The 23,075-nt window shown below is 46.2% G+C and overlaps 1 protein-coding gene across 1 annotated transcript in view; it reads left to right on the forward strand.

The window, feature by feature from the left end:
- VWA8 (von Willebrand factor A domain containing 8) overlaps positions 1–23,075 on the forward strand; it is a 1,423,713-nt gene that overhangs the window by 94,177 nt on the left and 1,306,461 nt on the right. Inside the window, exon 2 of the mRNA XM_069205432.1 lies at positions 11,681–11,758. Coding sequence (XP_069061533.1) covers positions 11,681–11,758 — 78 coding nt within the window. The remainder of the gene's footprint in view (positions 1–11,680; positions 11,759–23,075) is intronic.

Consider the following 23,075-nt stretch of genomic DNA (forward strand, 5'->3'; position numbering starts at 1 on the left):
CCCTCCTTAGTCGTCGGCCTGTGGCCCTTTCCTCCCTTTGGAGCTGTGGCTGGTGACTGTCTCTGGGTGGTGTCCGGGGGGGATGTAGAAGGCGGGCTCCTGCGGCGCCCCTTCCGCCTTCTGCTCCTCTTCCCAGGGGGTGGGCTGGCTGTCCCCTTGCTGCTGGGCGAAGATCCAGACATGCGGGCTGGCGGGCTCCAATACCCCTGCACCCTTGTCAAGGGGGCTGCAGGGCTGGTGGTGGCTGAGGTGCTCTTCTTACCCCGACGAGAAGGAGGGGGGGGCTCAGGGTCAGGAAAGAAGTTAGTAGTGGCGAGGAAGAGCTTCTTGGGACAATGGAGAGTGGTAGGTACAGTGGGAATGGGAGTGGAGGGAGAGGATGTGGTTGTAGGTGAGTCACGTTTGCTGTCTTTGGGTGCAGGTGCAGGAGGGATAGGCTGTCGTGAGGTGGATGGCTGTTGGGTGGGTGGGTGGCTGCGTTTGTGTGGTGTGGAAGAGGGGGTGACAGACACAGTGGGAGAGGACACAGGGGACGTGTAAATGGCAGTGGGGGTGGTGACTGCACGTGTGCGGACTGGAGTGGAGGGTGTGCTGGTGATGGAAACACTGGCTGATGGTGAGGTGAATGGAGGTGTGAGTGTAGACGTCACAGGGAGGGAGGAGGGAGACGAGGAGGTGGGGGTCACAGAGGTGGTAGTGACTGTTGGCATGTCTGCATCGGAATGTTGCGTGTGTGAATGTCTGCGTGATCTGTGGTGCTTATGTTTGGATGAGCTTCTCTTGGGTGTTGAGGTGTGTGCAGGCTGGTCTGATGGTGTGGGTGGGACAGGCAGAGGAACAGGAGACTGGGAGGAGGGAGTTAGTAGAGGCAGGCAGGAGACAGGGACAATGGCTGCCGTCAGTGCTGAGGCCAGAGCCTGGAACGATCGCTGATGGGCAGCCTGACCCGAATGAATGCCCTCCAGGTACGCATTGCTGCGATGAACCTCCCTCTCCACCCCCTGGATGGCATTCAAAAGGGTAGTCTGCCCAACAATGAGCGTTCGGAGGAGGTCAATGACCTCCTCACTGAGGGCAGCGGGGGTAACAGGGGCAGGGCCTGAGGTGCCTGGGGCGAAGGAGATGCCCGGCTTCCTGGCAGAGCGGGCACGGGGCGAACGCGGAGGGGCTGCTGGGAGGGCGGAGATGGTGCGCTGGGTGGCGGCTGTACCTGTAATGGCGGGGGGCACGGATGGTGCCACCCCCGCAAGGGAGCCCCCTTCCGAGGACGTGTCCGTGTCGCTGCAGGCTCCAGTCGTCCCCGTCGTGGAGCTCCCCTCGCCCTCCGTCTCACTGGTCCAGTCTGACTCTGTGGCATGGCCCTCCTGGGCCATGTGAGATGCAGCTCCCTCCTGCCCCGATGCCACTTCTCCTCCGCCTGATGATGCTGATGCACACAAGCACAGAAAGACAAACAAAAAGGGGGGGGGGAGAGAGAAATAAAGGGATATTGATTACATGGATCTCCGGTACAGTTAGCGGACATGACAGACACAGATGCCCCCTGCACTAAGTTGCGCACTTGGGGTCCGCTACGCATTCCGTGGAACATGCCCTACACGCCTAGAGTTGACAACTGCACCCATGGATGACACGGCCCAGGGATGGCTGTACTGACACACTACTGAGGGTGGTGGCTGGGGACACAGGGGCTTACGGGGGTGCCCAGCCTACAGATATCGCCCTGGCCTAGGGGGACCCACAGCCCTCCTCCCCCACCCAGACACCTCCACTGCGCAACAACAGAGTAGATAATGCTTGGACTCACCCCCTTGTGTCTGCTGTGCTGCCCTCACGCGCCCATCCAAATCAGGGTAGGCCACCGCCAGGATCCGGAACATCAGGGGGCTCAGTTGACGGCAGGCACCCCGCCTACGTTGGGAGGCCATCCCCAGCAGAGACTCGGCGGTCTTCTTGGTCCCGCGGCGGATGTCCTCCCACCTCTTGCGGCAGTGGGTGCCCCGTCGATGGTGGACCCCCAGGGCCCGGACTTCCTTGGCGATGGCACGCCAAATCCCGATCTTCTCATGGGCGCGGACCTATGTGACACGTACAGGGAGGGAGAAATACCACGTTCAAGTTACTCAGCATTTTCCTTTCCAGTGGCCCAACGCCCCCTATCCCCGCCAGGCCCCCCGCCAGGCCCAACATGCCCCCCATCCCCGCCAGGCCCCCCGCCAGGCCCCCCGCCAGCCCCAACATACCCCCATCCCCGCCAGGCCCCCCGCCAGGCCCCCCGCCATGCCCAACATGCCCCCCATCCCCGCCAGGCCCCCCGCCAGGCCCAACATGCCCCCCATCCCCGCCAGGCCCCCCGCCAGGCCCCCCGCCAGCCCCAACATGCCCCCCATCCCCGCCAGGCCCCCCGCCAGGCCCCCCGCCATGCCCAACATGCCCCCCATCCCCGCCAGGCCCCCCGCCAGGCCCAACATGCCCCCCATCCCCGCCAGGCCCCCCGCCAGGCCCAACATGCCCCCCATCCCCGCCAGGCCCCCCGCCAGGCCCCCCGCCATGCCCAACATGCCCCCCATCCCCGCCAGGCCCCCCGCCAGGCCCAACATGCCCCCCATCCCCGCCAGGCCCCCAAGCCAGCCAGTGGCCCCAAATCCAGATAGAATTAAACTCACTTGTTGGTCTGGAGGACCGTAGAGTAGCGCATACTGGGGGAGGACCCCATCCACAAGTTTCTCCAACTCCTCTCCAGTGAAGGCAGGGGCCCTTTCCCCAGTCGCAGCAGCCATTGTCCCTTCCAGACCGAGGTCACAGCAACACTTGCAGTATAGGTCCTCTCCTGTGAAAGTTCAAGTCGCAAGTGGATAAGTAGATAGAAAATGGCGGTCACGTCCGCGGCGGTGCGTACCGCGGCGGTGCGTCCCGCCACCGCCGGCGCCCTTCGCCATTGGCTCCTGAAACCCATAGGCTTCAATGTTAACCAATGCGGCTTCGCGCCGCGGTCTTCGCCCGCCGCCCGCCGCGGTGTGCCACGCCAGCGCATTGACCTCACATCCCATTGTCACACTTCACAGGTCAGGCAGCCGCCATTTCCAGGGCCCACATGGCTCAATTTCAACTGCGTCACACAGGCCTAGGCCTTGCATAGCCACTCAGACACGCCATTCACTGCATAGAGAATCGTATACTGTGCTAGCTGTGAGTACGTACCTGTGGGTTGCCTGACTGTGTGCTCCATGTTGTCCTTCCTAGGCACCGTCCGCTGGGTTGGGCGAGGAGACGGATGAATCCTCCCGTGTACCGACCGCTGGTGGACCTGTCGACAATGGAAGAACGCCACATTATCCTGACCTACCGTCTTAACCGTGCCACTATCCATGAACTGTGTGCCCGGCTGGAGCCCGACCTGATGTCCCCCATCCGCCAACCCACAGGGATTCCCCCTCTGGTGCAGGTCATGTCAGTACTCCATTTCTTGGCAAGTGGGTCATTTCAGACAACCGTGGGAATTGCTTCCGGGATGTCTCAGCCCATGTTTTCAAAGGTGTTATCCAGAGTGTTGTCTGCCCTGATGAAATCCGTGAGGAACTACATCATTTTCCCTGAGGTGGGCGAACTGGCTACAGTGAAGGGTGATTTCTACGCCCTTGGACATATTCCCAACGTAATTGGTGCCATTGATGGGACCCATGTGGCTTTGGTTCCCCCAAGAGACAGGGAGCAGGTGTACAGGAACAGAAAAAGTTACCATTCAATGAACATCCAGGTGGTGTGTTTGGCTGACCAGTACATCTCGCATGTAAATGCCAAATTCCCAGGGTCAGTGCATGACGCCTACATCCTCAGGAATAGCAGCATCCCTTACGTGATGGAACAGCTACAGAGACACCGTGTATGGCTAGTGGGGGACTCTGGGTACCCCAACCTGTCGTGGCTACTGACCCCAGTAAGGAATCCCCGGACCAGGGCAGAGGAACGGTACAATGAGGCCCATGGGCGTACTAGGAGGGTGATCGAACGCACCTTTGGCCTCCTAAAGGCCAGGTTTCGCTGCCTGCATATGACCGGTGGATCCCTAATGTACTCACCTAAGAAGGTGTGTCACATCATCGTGGCCTGCTGCATGCTTCACAACCTGGCTTTGCGCCGCCAGGTGCCTTTCCTGCAGGAGGATGGTCGAGACGGTGGTGTTGTGGCAGCGGTGGAACCTGAGGAGAGTGACGAGGAGGAAGACGACGGGGCTGAAACAGACAACAGGGACAGAATCATTGAACAGTACTTCCAATAGGACACAGGTAACATTTCAAAGATAATTTAGTAAATGTTAACTACTCTGCAGCATCTCTGCTGCCTGTCTATTTGCCCCAGTGTATGATGACTGAGTTTTGGCTTTTCCCTCCCTATTTCAGATCTGGGGTCCCCACTACGAGTCCTGTGCTTCGTTTCCCCATGGACTACAGCTTTGTGGCAGCTGTTTGTTGACTTCACCATGTACAAGGACATATTTGCACTGTCATGTCAATTACAATCTATTGAAATCACAGCCAGACTCCTGATATTTTGGTGCAAAATAGGTGTTTATTTAAGTGCTCAAAATGGGATGGGTGGTTTCAAGTGGGTGGGGGCTATGGTGAAGGAATGTCCATGGCAGAGTCCAGAGTAACAGTCACACAGGTGCATTGTCCAGAGGCCTGTGGAGAGATGGAGCATGGGCAGTTCGAGGATGGACAGGGTGACAATGTGGGACAGTGGGATGACATCAGGTGGTATCCATTGCTGGCGGGGGTCTTGACATCCTACTCTGTCTTGCGAGATCTCAGGGCCCTCTTGCGGGGTGGTTCTTCTCCTGCAGGAGGTGGGGGTCTGGTGGGCTGCTGCTGTGCGGGGGCCTCCTGTCCACTAGCGCCGGCGGAGGTGGATGGCTGTTCTTGGTCCCGGCTAGTGGCAGGGGCCCTTGGGTGTTGTTCAGTGTCCGCCCTGCTGTTTACGAGGTCCTGCAGCAGCCCTACCATGGTAACCAGGGTGGTGTTGATGGCTCGGATGTCCTCCCTGTACCCCCGATAGTGTTCCTCCTGCAGCACCTGGATCTCCTGGAACCGGGCCAGTACCGTCGCCATCGTCTCCTGGGAGCGGTTGTATGCTCCCATGATGGTGGTGAGGACCTCGTGGAGAGTGGGTTCCCTGGGCCTCTCCTCCCCCCCCTGTCGCACAGCTGCCCGCCGAGTTGCCCTGTTTCCCTGGGCCTCTGCCCCCTGGCCGGTGTGCCCACTACCACTGCCCCCAGGTCCCTGTTGTTGTTGGGGTGGTGGGTTATCCTGGGTGCCCTGTAGTGGTAGACACACCGCAGATTGACGCGCCCTGGAGACAGAGGCATGGGCCCGCTGGGTGGGAGCTGTGCTGGTGTTCCCAGAGGGGTTAGGGTCTATAGTGGCCTGTGCCTGTGTGAGGGGAACCGACTGTCCAGAGGTCCCCGATGGTCCGAGCTGGTCATCGGTGTCCAGATCGACAGAGCTGCTGTCATCGCTGACGGCCTCTTGGGTGGGGGGTGTGGATAATTCTGGCCCCTCCGCCGCGGTGTGTTGACGGTCGGGTCCTGCAGGGGTATAGAGGTATGGTTATAGTTTCAATGTGTGGCATATGGGTGTATCTGTGGGTTCCCGTGTCCCCAAGTGCTGGCATTCGTGTGTGGGGGCTTTGGTGAGGGTGGCTTGTGGGGGGGATGTGTATATGCATTGGGCATGCTTTGGTGATGGGTGTCCATGCTTAGTGGACGCATGCAGGCCTAGGTTTTGGGATGTGTGGGTTGTGATGGTGAGACATTGGCGGGGAATAGGTGTGCTGGGGGTGGGGGTGAGGATGGTGGTGGGGGTGAGGATGGTGGTGGGGGTGAGGGTGGGGGTGAGGGTGGGGGTGGGGGTGAGGGTGGGGTTCGAGGATGGGGGTGAGGGTTGGGGTCTGATTTGGCATGCAGGTGGGGGGGAAGCAGTATTGAAGCTTCAACTTACCAGTATCCATTCCTCCGCCGACTCCTGCGAGGCCGTCAGGATGCAGGATGTTCAAGACTTCCTCCTCCCATGATGTGAATTGTGGGGGTTGAGGTGGGGGTCCTCCGCCAGTCTTCTGCACGGCGATGTTGTGCCTGGATACCATGGAACGCACCTTCCCCCGTAGGTCGTTCCATCGCTTCCTGATGTCTTCCCGATTTCTGGGGTGCTGTCCCACTGCGTTCACCCTGTCGACAATCCTCTGCCATAGCTCCGTCCTCCGGGCAATGCTGGTGTATTGTATCTGTGTGCCGAACAGCTGGGGCTCTACACGAACGATTTCCTCCACCATAACCCTGAGTTCTTCGTCTGTGAAGCGGGGTTGTCTTTGGGGTGCCATGGGGTGGTGTGTATGATGTGTGGGGTGGAGTATGTGTATTTAAGTGAGTTGAGTGTGGTGGTGTGTGTTGTTTTGTGTGTGGATAGTGTGTGGGTGATGGTGTTGAGTGGCTGTGGCTGTTATGTTTTGGATGCTGGTGTCTCGCTCTTGCCTTCTTTACGAATTTTTAAGCGTAGGGGTTTGTGGGTGATGTGGGTGGGTGTTTTATATTGTATTGTGTGTGTGGGAGTGGTGTGTGTATGTGTATCAGGTGTGTGGGATTCAAATCGTCCAATGTGGGTGAGTTTTGTTCGTTTGTGTGTATTCTGACTGCGCCGGTGTGTCCCGCCAATGGAATACCGCGTTTGAATGACCGCCGCGTGGATTCGTGGGTCGTAATGGGATGGGCGTATTTCTGTTGGCGTGGCGGTGGAGGTTTGGTCACCTCCACCTTTCCGCCGACCGCTGGTCTGGCGGTCTGTTGTGGCGGTCGGATTTTCGGAGGTTTGCCTTCTGCGGGTCAGAATGACCGTGGCGGGTTTCCGCGACCGCGGCGGGATTATGGAGGATTTCTGACCGGCGGTAGGCGCCTTTTACCGCCGAGGTCAGAATGACCACCTTAATCTCTAATGATGTACATTTTCTCATTTATTCTTGAGAACATCACTGTGTAGGCACTTTATCTTTAGAATATCCGATAAAATAGTCTCAATACAGCCATGGCAATGGGACTACTCATTTTATTGCCATCATAAAGAGTTTAATAAATAGGTTTATCAAAATGATACAAAACATTTTTCTCACTGCATCCTGTCAGGACATGACATAGCCCTTAAGTTTTTCGTTGCCAGGCCTTTCCCCCCCAGGTGCCAAGCCTTTTATTGGCTATTTGAGGCAGTTCGTGCTTAGGCCCTCATAACCTTTTGTCCATATAAGCTACCCACGCCAAATTTGCGTCTTTTTTTTTTCAACATCCTAGGGATTCTAGAGGTACCCAGAGTTTATGGGTTCCCTTGGAGGAGACCAAGAAATTAGCCAAAATACAGCTACATTTCGTTTTTTTTTTTTAAATGGGAAAAAAAAGGGCTGCCTGCAGAAGAAAGCTGGTGGCCTTTTCCCTGAAAATGGCATCAACAAAGGGTTTGTAGTGCTAAAATCACCACCTTACCAGCTTTCAGGAACAGGCAGACTTGAATCAGAAAACCGCATTTTTCAACACAATTTTGTCATTTCACTGGGACATACCCCATTTCTACTAATTTTTGTGCTTTCAACCTCCTTCCAGTTAGTGACAGAAATGGACGTGAAACCGATGCTGTATCCCGGACAGCTAAACATTTCTTAAAAGTGGACAACATTCTGAATTCAGCAAGGGGTCATTTCTGTAGATCCTTCAAGGTTTTCCTACAGAAAGTAACAATTTCAATATTTTTTTTTTTTTTTAGCTGAGGTGAAAGAAAGCCGTTTCTGTCCACGTTTTCTTGTATACCTTTTTCCATCTATGGCAGATCTTTGAAAGCAATATACCCTCTCATCTGCTGGACTCTTCTGGTTGCGGAGATATATAGGGCTTGTAGGCTCATCAAGAACCCTAGCTACCCAGATCCAATAAAGGAGCTGCACCTTGCAATGGGTTTTCATTGTATACCGAATATACAGCAATTCATTTGGTGAAATGTAAAGAGTGAAAAATAGGTATCAAGGAAACCTTTGTATTTCCAGAATGGGCACAAGATAAGGTGTTGAGAAGCAGTGGTTATTTGCACATCTCTGAATTCCGGTGCCCCCATACTAGCATGTGAATTGCAGGGCATTTCTCAAATGTGACGTCTTATTTACACACTGTGTTACATTTGGAAGGATAAAATGTAGAGAAAGACAAGGGGCAATAACACTTGTTCTTCTATTTTGTGTTCCCCCAAGTCTTCCGATAAAAATGGTACCTCACTTGTGTGGGTAGGCCTAATGCCTGCGACAGGAAATGCAACATGGACACATCACATTTTTCCATGGAAATCTGACGTGTTTTTTGGAAACTGTCTATCTGTGGATTTTGGCCTCTAGCTCAGCCGGCACCTACAGAAACCTACCAAACCTGTACATTTTTAAAAACTAGACACCTAGGGGAACCCAGGATGGGGTAACTTGTGGCGCTGTCACCAGATTCTGTTACCCAGAATCCTAGAGCAAACCTCAAAATTTGGCAAAAAAAAAACACTTTTTCCTCACATTTCGGTGATAGAAAGTTCTGGAATCTCAGGGGAGCCACAAACTTCCTTCTACCCAGCATTTCTCCAGGTCCCTCGATAAAAATGGTACCTCAGTTGTGTGGGTAGGCCTAGTGCCCGTGACAGGAAGTGGCCTAAAACACTATGTGGACACAGCAAAAATGATCAAATACAAAAGTACCTGTTTTTGTTTGGGGGTGCGGGAGGCGGCACCTGCGTTTTTGGTCCCAGGCTCAGCAGCCATCTAGGGAAACCTATCAAACCCAGATATTTCTGAAAACTAGACATCTGAGGGAGTCCAGGGAGGTGTGACTTGCATGGATCCCCCAGTGTTTTCTTACCCAGAATCCACAGCAAACCTCAAATTTAGCAAAAAATTCTATTTTCCCCACTTTTCTGTGTGGAATCACAGCACTGGCACACATTTCCTACCACCCAACGTTCCCCTCAATTTCCTGATAAAAGTGATACCTCACTTGTGTAGGTTGGCCAAGTGCCTGTGACAGGGAAGAGCCAAAAAATGTCAAAATTGAGGGGGAACCAAAGCAGGTCCAAAAAGGCAGTTTGAAAAAAAAACAGGGCAGAATTTTTATCGGTATAGATGCGACAATGCTGGGTGGTAGGACGTTTGTGGATTCCTGATGATTCCGGAAGGTTCCATCACAAAAATGTGGGCAAAATATGTGATTTCAAGCAAAGTTGGAGGTTTGCAGGGCATTGTGGGTAAGAGAATGGTGCAGGGTGTATGTGAAGCACACCACCCTGGACTCACCCATATGTTTAGTTTTCAGATGTGTCTAGGTCCTGTACATTTTTCTACATGCGAGTGTCCCAAATTCCAAAAAGTGCAGCCCTCACCATTCCAAGTGGGACGATTGTGAGAGGTTAGACAAGCTCTCAAGGCCCAAATGTAAAACCAAAACCCAAAATAATCAAATGTCCTCTTGCTTGCCATTGGGATAAGATCTTTTAGTGTGTGGGGGGTGCGCTGAAAGACTGTTCCCCCCTTCAGATGGGGGGGGAGGGCATAACCATTCCCATACTGGTTGGTACCCATCGCCCCCATACTTTTTTTTTTTTTTTTTTTTTATATTTCCTGGCATCTGCTAGGCTTTCTGCCCTCCCCGGGAGTAGATCAGGGATAACTGCCCCATCTCCCCACAAGTGGGCAGGACAACTTTGTCTCCTTTTAATTAGAGTGGGGTTATGGCCATACCCCCAACCTCTTTTAAAAAAAATAAAAAAAAATCTTCCCTGGTGTCTGGTGGGCTTTCTGCCCCCCCCCCCTTGGGAGCAGATGGGCCTTACAAAATTAGGCTGATCTGTCCCCAAGGGGAGCAGAAATGGCCAACAATAATGTGCCCCCATGGGGGGCGACCCTTGCCCAAGGGGCTGCCCTTCCCCCAAATAAAACACACACACCAATCCCTGGTGCCTAAGTGGTGTCTGCACCCCCTCGGGCAGATCGGCCTAAAATTAATAGGCCAACCTGTCCCTAGGGGGGCAGAAATGGCCTAAAATAAATTTGGTCCCCAGGAGAGCGACCCTTGCCTAAGGGCTCTCTCCCCATCTGTAAAAAAAAAAAGAAATCCCTAGGGCTGAGTGATTTCTGGCCCCTTTGGGCGCAGATCGGTCTAATTAAAATAGGCTGATCTGCCCCCAAGGAGGACCTAAAATAAATTTGCACACCAGGGGAGTAACCCTTGCATAAGGGGTCGCAACCATCTGTAAAAAAAAAAAAAATTGATTTCCCTTGCATCCCTGCCCAGGGGAGGATGGGAGGCCCTCGTTAGCGCTTCCCCGAGGGCCGGGGGCAGGACGTAACAGTTACATCCTCGGCACTGGAGCAGTGCTTCCGAGGACGTACCCGTTACGTCCCGGGCACCCAAGCGGTTAAACCCCCCAAGGATGTATGCCTAGAATTTGGATATTGACCACACCTACATATTTATTCAAGATCCAGTTTGTAGATCGCAGGTTGTGGAGCAAATAAAAAATAAGCAACCGAATGCTATGAAAGGGGCATTGCAAGTCATAATCTAGGCAGCTTCAAAGATGGTGACCCAAAGGAAGATAGAATCCATAGCAACCAACAAGAAAAGGATTACAGGGTCAGAAATGGAGAGCTCTAGACAATAATGAATATAGTTAGAAAATTAGTGCAACAAAAGATATTCTAGAAAATAATGCAAGGCTACCCACGTTGAGAGTAAAATTAAACATCCTGATATTCAAAGAACAGGAGTGGCTCGTTGGGGATTTGGGACTGATTTAGAGTTGGATGGGAAAGAAAAATCTTGCAGTATCTGCAGGGAACACTAAATTGGGGTGGAAAGTCATTGGTGAAATTTCCTCTACCATATGAGGAGAAACTCCAAGAAACACTAAATCTGGCCCTTAGTCATTTGCATTACCAGCTTGGAAATGAACAACCAGACAGATATAGTTCTATATTCCTAATAAAGTAACAGGTATGGGTGAAAGGTGCTTCAAAAGCAATTGAAGTTAAAAGGATGTGGTAAATTTCTTATTATACCCCACAGAAATGCATGAAGGGATTGGAGCGATTAACTAACAAACTCTACCTATAAGATATCCATGTATGTGAACTGGAGTGGAATGGAATGTAGGATGACTTTGCGCTGGAATTGATGGCTTGGAGGGGGAGCACATTGACAAATACTCAAGTCCACCGTAACAATTATTTTGAAGGCAAGATGCAAGTTGTAACAAAATAAACCACTGGCGAATTTATTTTTACTGAAACAATTTGAAAGGCTCAAGTTAAGAAAAAGTCAGAAAATTGTATTACTGCACCAAGTAATTGTGATATTACTTCACATTTAACTTAAAATTCCTTTGTACATTTATTCCTATGAAAAGTTGTGAAAATGGTTTTACTAAAAACATTTAAATGAATGACTACTAATATAACCTCTAGCATCTTTCTACAGCGTAGAATTGACTCAAGATATCGAAGGACTACTATTTAGATTTTTCGGTGGCCTCTATCACTATACTGATAAAATGGTTTGCAGAAGTTGTGGGGTTTCATGTGCTAGATGTACTGTTTCTAAAGCTGACTTTATGTTTTACAGGTGACACAGTTAACATTGGCGATGTGTCATTCAAATTGAAAGAACCACGCCATCCTGAACATGTGCCCATCAACTACAGTAAGATGTTTTTTCTTCTTTTTACTTTTGTGTTTGTGTACAATATTAATTACCATTTAAGACCAGCACAATGCACTTTAATGTAATTATTGCATATTTTTACGAAAGTGATCAATCATATTCAAGTATTAGTGTTTGATTGAAGGGGACTGTTTAACATCCAAAAGCTTGGGTGTGGTTTCTTTGACAGTTTCCGTTCCACAAAAATGCGAATGGCCATTTTAGGTCTGACAGTATTTGTAAATGTGTGTTCAAATGTTTGCGATGTGATTATTTTACAATTAATTTGCTATTGTTTCTTTCTTAGTGTTCATTGCCATGGGTTTTTGTATCATGTTTCATTTGCTTCTGTTTTTTTTTTTTTGGTTGTTTTATTTTATTTACATTAATTTTTGTTTGCTTTCTGATTGAACACAACATATCTGTAACATTTTACGCAGTTGCTGTGTGTCCTAATTAAACAGATTTATTCAAAAGTGTTCACCCTCCATATCTTACGGATCAGTCAACTATGCACAGCTATATGGTATATGCTTTTGAAAGAAAGGTCACTGAAGGCGAAGGGAGGGGACAAGGAAAGATGTATGCTTACAATGTTGCTGAAATTGTACATATTCATCTGACTGGTTTAGATCATTTATTTTTTGCCAGTCCTGACCTCCCCAATGTCTCCTGCATATGCATTATGTGGGCTATTCACAAAGGTAAATTTATAGGTGTGTAAATTGACATGTGTAAATTTACTCTTACAGTTTCTAGTAAATTCACTACTTTTGCTTGTTCACTCTTTATAAGTGTAATTTTACTACAAAGTTTAGACTTACAACTTCCCAATCCCTGACACTAGTGGGTGGAACCAAATTTACAAAGCAAAGTTTATACTAGTTCCTTTTCACAAGTAAGCAGAGATCTCAGCCACAGGGAGGACATTTCCAATGGTAAAGTATAGGAGAAAGTAAAAAGTTTATTGAACTTCAAATAAAAAATAATTTCATAATTAATAGAAAATTAAATTATATACTTATTTTAAATGTTGAACTGAATAAAAAAATTGGATATTGATATTAACTTAAATTTGCAATAAATATTTTATTGATTTAAATATTTTAAATTAAATTAAAAGTATTTTCTTTTAAAAGAGCTAATGAAGATCCCACCTAAAGTAACTGCTTGTACTTATGTAGTTTCTCCTTATATATTACTAAATGTTATGTATATATTTGTAAATTAATTCATGTTTTTTTTAAATAGTTACATTTATCACTCAATCAACCAACCAGTTAAGCTTTATCTGGTTTAGATAAAAACCATAAAGCACAACAATAAAATACATTCCAGATCAGTTAAAGAAAACAATGTATCGATAAAATATATACAGTACTTAAAATATACAATAAAAACTCACAACATCACTGGTTTTCTGAATCGTAACTGTCTGCCATATATGAGTTGCTATTGCACAACAAATTGGTAATGTCCAAAGTTAGTGGAGAAAAATAGGAGCTGGCCTACAGTGCTGAAAATTCATGTCCCTTTAAAAGAAGTAATACATATTACTCCCTCAGTGCAACATAATGTTTGCAAAAGAACATAAGGTGCAAGGTGCCTGGTTCTGAATATTCGTCACACAGAAATTGAGTCAGTATAACAGACCGATCATTAATCTTAAGAAGGGTAACAAGTCAATGAACAGTGTTGCACCAGAACGAAATTAGGACACATCTGTGCTCTGGGTTGTGAACGTGTCCTAAATAGCATTGGAGGCCATCACAAGTTAACAACAATTGGTTGTAAATAACACTGGACTTTAACATTCTCTACAGAACCGTTCTTCTAGCAGGTTCCTGCAGAGCTTTAATAACTTAGCCTTAATGATGCTAATTGAGGAATCTGGAGTTGTGAAAACATCTGTCTTAACAAGCGTAACAAAAATGTCTTAATATACTGTAGCCTTAGAACATCCACAGCTCGGTCCAGCGATAGTCAATCTGAAAGCGACCATCCTGTTTAGGAAGGCCTCTTCTAGAGTTCAGATCCTATGCCACAGTAATATATGTTGAATCCTAATTTGATTGTCAGGTTGTGAAACAGTACTCCTATGTACGAAAAAGTATTAGTTTGAAATAAAAGGGTTTCCCCTGCTTTAAAGTCCCATGATTTATTAACCTTAGGGACACATTTCATGATTAAAGTTTTCCCCAATTTTAGCCTCAGATATAGGTCTGCCATAAAACCCACAAAAGCATTAATTGCTCACTGCAGGCCAATAGAATTACTGCATCATCAGCATAAAGGAGGGTGGAACAGGGTGATGCCTGATTTGTGGTAAATCTCTGCAACCCTCCTGCAACACCCTACCCAAATTATTTATGTATAGTGTTGGAAAGAGCGGCGCCAGGACATAACACTGTCTCACCCCCATACATTAATGTCAGACTCTGCAGAGCATTCACTGTTTAATCCACACCTCACCTTGACACTGGTATCTTTATAAATCTTCATTTTATAGGGCTTTCTATCCCTATTTCCCCCTCAGAAAACACCAAAAGTTATTATAGTGGCTATGGGCCTGTCTGTTGTTTACCATTTATTGTCTTCAATGTCAATCTTATTCGCTACCTCCTACTTGTCCAGCGCTTGACGATGTCACTTCCTGTGCTTTGGTTTGGAGCATGGACCAAGTACTTATTGATTTACTTTAATTAGTGTTCTTCCGACATCCATCCTCTGCTCGCTGCAATTCAGGTACTGTTTATCTTTCTTTATAGTTCCCATCTGTATTGCATCTTTCCCCCTACACCTCCCATTAATTCTTCCCTCTGCCCAATGGGCCATGTTATTCTTCCCCTTGCACCCCCCACTCTTGTCCATGTTGCTTATTACCCTCCCAAATTCCCAGCTTTGTCTGTGTTGCTTCTTTTCTTCTACCCCACCCTCCTGTTGTCTGTTACCTCTTCCCTCCGCCAGCCCTGGCTGTGTGATAGCACTTTTTTTAAACATTAATCTGTGCTAACCACCCCACCCTCTCTACCATTCTCAGTGCTGCCCACCCGCTATAAGAAACAAAAAGCACTATGATGCAGTTAGCGCTGTCATGGATAAAGCTGGGGATTCGATCTTCTCCCTATTTAGGCCTCTTCTTTGGCATTGTGTGACACATGGTGGGTTTGGCAAAACAGGAGAGCAGGCATATCCATTTTATTCAGTGGTCCTTCTTCCACTTCGATTATTTCGTACTCCTTGGTTCAGATTTAGCTTGGGTATTCATGTTCTGTGTCCTTCTGAGAGGAGTGTCCGATCACTCCTCCTGGAGTTGCATATATGTCATAAGCAGAGAGGAAGGATGAAGCTTTATGCGTTATGGATATCTGTCAATTTTGCTGGCACTCTGTGGGCGTGCAAGGTGGTAACTTGAGCCAAGGCAAAGGCACATCTCTCTGGTAAGTCTAGGGAATGAGATGGGGCAATTGCCTTCTTTAAGACAAAACTCCTCAATTCAGAAAAGAGGTGTAAACTCAATGCAAAAATGCTTCATCAGCTGAGTTTGCTAAGATTTAGCTGGGACAGTGAATCTAGATGCTGCTAAACTTGCATTGATCGCCTCTTTGTACCACATTTATGAGGCAGGCGACAAAGCCAGCAAACTCCTTTATTGGTTGCCATATCTTGAGGAGGACCCCAGTGTCATGGTGGCTGCCCATGATAATTTAGGAGTGCGGGTCAACAGTTCCCTGTCAATTGCAGATACCATTGCTGCCGCTCTGATCTGGGTTCTGCCAATGTGGTGCTTCTCTCAGATTGGAAGAAGGGTTAAAGGCAATCAGGGCATGCAATTGCGTAAAGGATCAGGTCTGTATGACTTCTTGCTTTAATTGTAGAAAAAACACACACCTGTCTCCCGGTACTTAATTTTTTGAACCTGTTTAATGAAACTGTGCTGGGCAGTGTTCTTCTGACTGATATATGCTGTGTCGTGGTTTCAGTCCTGCTTAAACCTAGCTGGTGGCCTAATCATTGCCCATTGTAGCACCCTAACTCCCAAATCAATACCAAAATCAAACTGCTTGCCAAAATCTTAGCAAATAAGCTAGTCAGGGTAATTACCTTGTTAGTATACTCTGAACATAATGGAATTGTGTGGGGTGGAGGCATGCAGCGCTCCCTGAGACCAGTGCAATTGCCCAAGGTTCAAAAGCACGAATGTTCTGGCTCCAGTACACAGTGGACTTTGAGGAGGCGTTTGACCCTCTTAGCTTGGACTACTGCTCACAAGTCCTCACAAAAATGAACCTTTGCCCTTTCTTCTTGGTGCTTTTTAAAGCCAAGTATTTTAAACCATGGGTTCAAGTCTGTCTCAGTGCTGCTCTGTCACAATCCTTCCACATAGAGAGAGCTACCTGTCAAGGCAGTCCTGCGCAGCCCCTGCTGTTTGCATTGACCGTAGAGCCACTAGCTCGGTCTTTGGATGGTCTGGTGCAGGGCTTTCAATGGAAGGGGGACATTGATAATCATGTCTCCCTATATGTAGACGATATGCTCCTTTTTCTCAGATACCTTTGGTGAATGGGATTGAAGCCAGTGAAGATCCTAGATTGATACGGGGAGGTGGCAAGGCTGAGAGCCAGCAGCTCTCTTAAACAGAACTGGCCTTACAAGCAGTTGAAACTGTACATTTTGACAGATGGCTTAAAATATCCCGGACTGCACATTGAGATGGACTAGCCAGCAGAGAAGCTTGGACCTCAACTTAGTCTCCCTCTTGGTGGTCAAACTAAGTTGCTGGCACATGCACCGCCATAATGGGCAAGATTGCTGTTCACAAAAAGATTGCACTCCTGAGACTACGCTGTACACTCCAAAATTATCCCTATAAGAAGCCCCTTCACTTCCTTGATACAGCCCGTGGCTACGTATGTGCCTTCCTATAGTTAGACTTGCAGGTGTAGATGAATAGGATGGCCTTTGACAGGTAGGACGGGGAGGTAAACTTACACAGGTGACCTTCTCTGGCAGAATAAACAGCTGACAGATTTGGGAGTCTAAGAAGGCTCCAAGGCCTGAGTTCTTATTGGGCTGTCCAAGATAGGAGATGTAGAATGAAGACCATAATAAAACTGTTGCTACTGTGTGGGAGTAGTTTCATTTTAAAAACTCACAATTCTGCAGGCGTTTACAAGCACAACATACCCTACGACAAAGCCAACAGATCTGTCGTCCCTCCTAGGTAAGCTCCCTGAAAGATCACACTGTACCCTCATGGTAAGAAGGACACACTATGCGCTGTTAGACCCCTAGTGTTTCTCACACCATACCCACTTCTTCTGCTCCAATTACACTGGGTATATAACCCCTGGAGGATGATGACCGGCTGGAATCCAAATGGCCCCTCGCATATAAGTGATTTGCTTGTTTCAATTTAACTTTTTCATAGACTTTGTTTATGCACGGGAAAGCCTGTGGAAAATGGGCAGAGGACAGTCTACTGCCTGTACTTGATGTGAGGCTGAAGAGAGTACTTTCGTCCATATAGTATGGGAATGCCTGATAATCCACACTTTCTGGCAATATCTGGTTAATTCTGTCTCCAGCTGTTGACTGATCAATGGAGTTAGACCAAACTGTGGGAATGATGGAGAATTAAGGGGGTCCAAAAGATTACCAATCTCTGATAGGGGCGTGACTTCTGCTTGCAAAGGAAGACAATGGAATGTACTGGTACTTGCCTTAGGTGCCCTCAGTCGACAGAGGTATGGATCGTTGCTCCCACTTGAAGGAAGCAGTATATAAGGCCAGGTATTGCCCTATAAAACATAACAAAAACCTGGGAACCTTGGTGAGATAATTGAGTCACTGCCAACTGTGATTGGCATAATTTGGGACCCTTTTGTGTTATTTATATAGTTTAGGTCAAGCTGACTACAAAGTAGAAAAAAAACTTATTTACCTAATATCAGGTACTTAACCAACAATGTATGTTTGGTTATTAATAATCTACCTCAAAGTATTTGCTAGTATATTCACTCAGAAACAAAATATAATTTCAGAAATTTTCATCACAAAGAATTATATTAATTTTATAGTATTTGCTAGTATATTCATTCACAAATAAAATATAATTTCGGAAATGTTCATCACAAGGGATTATATTAATTTCATTGTACGTAAGCAATCATATAAATATACCACATGTACAAAAATCACCAACAATTGATCAAAACCTACAGCCACCAGAGCAATATGTCATCATTTCCAATGTATTCTTAAAAGCATCAGGGGTGTGGAGTTTAACAAAATATCTATTTGTCTATGGGACAGGCTGCATCACAAATCTACTTGCCCTGTAAAAAATTCATTTGCCCTATTGGTGTCAATTAATGCTGCGACAAATTACGGCAGCAATTTCATTATATGAGTTATGATAATAGCCTCTCTGACTATGCCAGGGCTCATACAATAGTACAGTTTAAATACTAGCAATTTCCATTTGCCACCTTTCCACAGATCACATACTGGGGTTGGAAGTAGCGGTGGGCAATAGTTCCAGAGATGGAATGCCCATTTGAATCCGTGCAAAACTTCTAACTTGCATGGATTTTCACCAGCTGTTCGTTGATTTTGAGAAAGGTTTGAAATTTACTCCTGACAAGGGCAGAAGTAAAACTTATTCTAGCGGTGGGGGGGGGGAAAAAAAAGTGGTTAGAGGACAGTAAACTTGTAAACGCTCAATAAGTATTCGCCTGAGCACATCTACGCATGCATATTTGCTTGTGCTAAAATGCAGTTCACACATATTTTCTATGAGTACGACTTACTGGCCTACTTCTGTAAATTCACTAAAGTGATAAATCAGTACTAACGCAAGGACATATACAATAAGTGCACTTTTGTGATTTTCTTTAAGAATTTTGCCCCTAATTGGGGCCGAGGTTAACCCAGACCTTTTGTTTTAATTAAAATTCTACCTCTTTATCTATTTATTGCTGTCTTCATTGTGAGTGACAGCTTTCTGCTCTTTCACAGTGAGCATATCTGCACACAAAGTAGTTTTGTTTAGTGTCGGGGACTTCTGAGCAATGTGTGCTTTTTGAGACCAATTTTCTTTTCTTTTTGCCAATGTTTGTTATAAAAGTGCAGGTCTGGCAGCTCCCACAACAATAATGCTTTGCAAAAACCATGTCAAAACAAGGCACGCATTGACAAAACCGAAAGGTTGACCACCAATGTTAGACCTATTGGCTTTGCTAATGCTTGTTTATTTTTGTGGTCCCCATAACCTTGTTAAATATGACTACACTCATTTCATGCGTACATCAACACATTTTACTCAATGATTCTTCAATTAAATGGTACCTAAACTTTCCCAGTAGATTAGCAAAACTTATTTTCCTAGTTGCTTTTTTGATAATATTTTATTTTGAAAGCAAAGAAACAAACTTGCTTTCAAGCTTCTTCATATATTTGCATCTGATCAGAGAGCATTCTGGGAGCATTATATGTAGCTTCATATTGTTAAACTTTGCAAACATCTGTACACATTATAATGATAGAACCACTCTCAGTAGTGCAGTCCAAGCTTAAAACATTTCCTTAGAGTGCCCACCATAGTAATAAAAGTTGTGCATTAAATAACTATAAATACAAGCTTGTACAGCATTAATATGGACACAAATATTACCTTAGCTGCAGTCAGTGTTCTTCCCTGATCCATAATGTGGTACTGTAAACTGGACGCCAAAGGCTTTGTGCTGCTGGGGTTTGGGTCTACTTGTCCTAAGGACAAAATAAACAGGAAAACTTGTTGTCCTTGACCCCAAACAATATGTCCTGGGTGTCGGGCTATAGGGATTCCACATCTCTGAAGCATAGTCCCTGTTAATTATAGGTTGATGCAATGTCTATTTAGACCCATATCTATGTTCAGTTTATTTATTTTATATTTTTTGCATTTTATAGGATCTTTGTTTTGAATCTATATAGCTTTTTGATTTTCAGTTCTACTTATGTTATTCCCTGATGTTGCTAAAGCTTATGACGTGGACTGATTGCCTATTCCGTATGTGAATGGCTTCCCTGAAATCAGGTTTGCTTTCCTTCTGTTGGTAATTACTCAGAAAGAAATTCCTAATCGAGGTATACCTATGACTATCATGGAGTTGTGGTGTTTCTGGTGATGAGTGATACATACTGAAATACTGTTTTTTCAGGTCCCACTGATAGGTTTGAAAGGGTGCAGGCGGTCTCCTTTCTCGGGTATATTTGGCAGAGACATGTTTTGTAGTCTTCTTTCTTTTTTCTAACGTGTTTTTTTCAATGTTTTGACTCTTTTCTGTGAGGCCTTCTCTTCAAATGGATTGCCAGATAAACAAGCCTGTAGATGCTGTTCATTATTTGAATTGTATGTGATATCGTTAATGTGGATTTCTTGACTATGCAGCTAACTCTTACAATTGATTGACAAATATATACTATTATCAACGTTTATTTTGTGATTTCTATATGCAACTGTGTATCTGAATGGTGTCTATATATATATATATATATATATATATATATATATATATATATGTGTGTGTGTGTTTGTGTGTGTGTGTGTGTGTGTTTATATGTGTAATAGGCCAGTTTGAGCTTCCATGTGGATTTATGGTTAATGTATTTCATGTTGACTGGTCTTTCTATGTGAAGATATATATATATATATCATGCACGTGACCAAGGCTGCTAGTCAGCCGAAACGCGTTGTGCTGAATAAACTTATTTCTCTTTTGACCTCCTGAGAGTGCTGCTGTTTTACAAACATTTTTGTGGTTAAGAAGAAATTAACCGGAGTGCTCTGCCGGTCTTTTTGCTGCACCACCCCTCTTGGGCCACTTGGAGCTCTTGTGTGAGCACTTGTATGGAAGAAAATATATATATATATATATATATATATATATATATATATATATATATATATATATATATATTAATTTGTGATTAAACAAATTGTATATAACAGAATGCATATAACGCTGTATATTTTGGTTGCTTCATAGCTCACTTAGATTTCCCTACAACAAATTCATAAGATTGAATTTAATCCATTATGATGTATTTCTTGATAATGGACAGTCCTGATGAGGGTGGGGCCATATAAAGGATTTTTCCTCCGCAACTTAAATCAACAGTTTTATTTGTCTACTGTTGCATGCCTTCCAGGGAGGATGTGAAAATATGATTCATGCTTCCTTCAACTTTCAGCCCATTGTAAGACAACAGGGACTATGCTTTTAAGATTGCGTTGGATTTTATGACCTATTGCTCTGATGGTTGTCCGGTGTGATCGATTTTTGCAATTTTTTTATATTTTGACGATTGCTTTTATATGATGAAATTAAAATAATCACTTGTGATGAAAATTTCTGAAATGAGGTTTTGTTTGTGAGTGAATATATTAGCAGATATTTGAGGTAGATTATTAATACCCATACATATATTATTGGTTAAGTTCTTGATATTAAGTGGAATATACGCTCCAAACTAAGATCAAGGGAAATTCCTCAACAAGGTATCACGGGATATAGGCCCACTCATGGCAGGCCCAAAAATAATCGGGGATGACTTTAATTGCATAGCTAACATTGAATTGGACAGGTCGCACCCACCTCTCTCACAATCACCAATTTGCAAAACTGCCTTACTATTCAAAAATTGGCAACTACACTGGCACCTCAACGACTGCTGGAGACAACTCAATCCACACATCAGAGATTACTCATAATATTCAGCTGTACATGCCTTACATGTTAGGCTGGACACCTTCTTGGTGTCGCCGGAAGTACACAGTACGGTGATGACAACTGAATATCTCAGTCGCACCATATCAGATCACAACCCCCTGATGCTCTCATTAGCCTGGAGTGGGGAAAGACCCTCAATACCAACTTGGCGTCTAAGGGCAGATGTTCTGGAAGACGAAGAATTTAAACAAATCCTGCATAAAAACATTGAGGACTTCTTCAAACAAAACACAGGAACTGCCCCCTCCAGATCCACTGAGTGGGAAACGTTCAAAGTAGTCACTAGGGGACAATGTATTCGTGAAAATATGGGAGTCTGGAAAGTATTAGAAATAGAACTCAAACGGCACGAGGACTCCCTTACAGATCTCGAGCGTAATCACCCTACACAACCTGATCTGTCCCCTTTACTACTCGAAATTAGAAATAAGATAACTGAGGTGAATATCAGACTATCTCGCTTTGATTATAAGCACTATTTGAGCAGGCAGCATGCGGAGGGGGATAAGTCGGTGCCCTATTAGCCTGGCTTGCCAGGCCCCATACGCAACAAACGGTCATGGTGGAGATTGAAGACACCCCAGGTCATAATGTTTACGGGCAAAGGGAGATAAACACGAGCTTCCTTAACTACTACTCAGCATTGTATGCACCCCCTGCTGATATAATAACCGAGACTCAGATACGAGAGATAGAGGCCCTCGCCCTTCCTAAATTAGGAGCTGAGGACTGCGCGACTGTGGCGACACCTATTTCGATTGCAGAAATCAAATCAGCAATTCAAGGCATGGCGAGGGGCAAGGTGCCGGGGGCGGACGGACTCCCAGTGGAGTTTTATCTTAGTTTCCAGGACTTAATAGCGCCACAACTCTGTATACTATACGCAGAAGCATGGAATAATAATAGTCTACCCCAATCGACCTCTGAGGCCATAATGATTCCATTATTGAAACCTGATAGGCCCCCCAGCGATGTCCGATCATACCGCTCATTATCCATGGTCAACCTTGATTATAAAATACTTAGCAGAGTGTTAGCGGATAGGCTACTACCCCATATGACCTCACTGATCCATCAAGATCAATCCGGTTTTATTCCTTCACGCAGCACTGCTGAAAATATCAGACGCCTGATCTCAATCCTCCACAACATACCACTAACTACACCACACGCGGCAATCATATCAGTGGACATCGAAAAAGCCTTTGATAGCTTGAGATGGGACTATCTGGAGCAGGTAATGCTACAGATGGGACTCGCAGAGGGCTTCGTCCGTTGGACGAGAGTTCTATCCACCAACCCCACAGCAAGAGTGCGGACGGGTAGTAGTGTGTCTGACTCTTTCCCCATAGGTAGAGGTACCAGACAGGGCTGCCCTTTATCACCCCTTCTTTTCGCAGTAGCAGTAGAACCACTTGCTCAAATGGCCAGAATCCGAGGCTACTATGAGGGTATTTTGATTAATCGCTGGACACATCATATTGCTCTTTACGCAGACGACATGCTACTTTTTCTTGAGAACCTAGAAGTGGGGCTACCGG

The sequence above is a fragment of the Pleurodeles waltl genome, chromosome 8 (genome assembly GCF_031143425.1).
Source record: "Pleurodeles waltl isolate 20211129_DDA chromosome 8, aPleWal1.hap1.20221129, whole genome shotgun sequence".
Classification (NCBI taxonomy): domain Eukaryota; kingdom Metazoa; phylum Chordata; class Amphibia; order Caudata; family Salamandridae; genus Pleurodeles; species Pleurodeles waltl.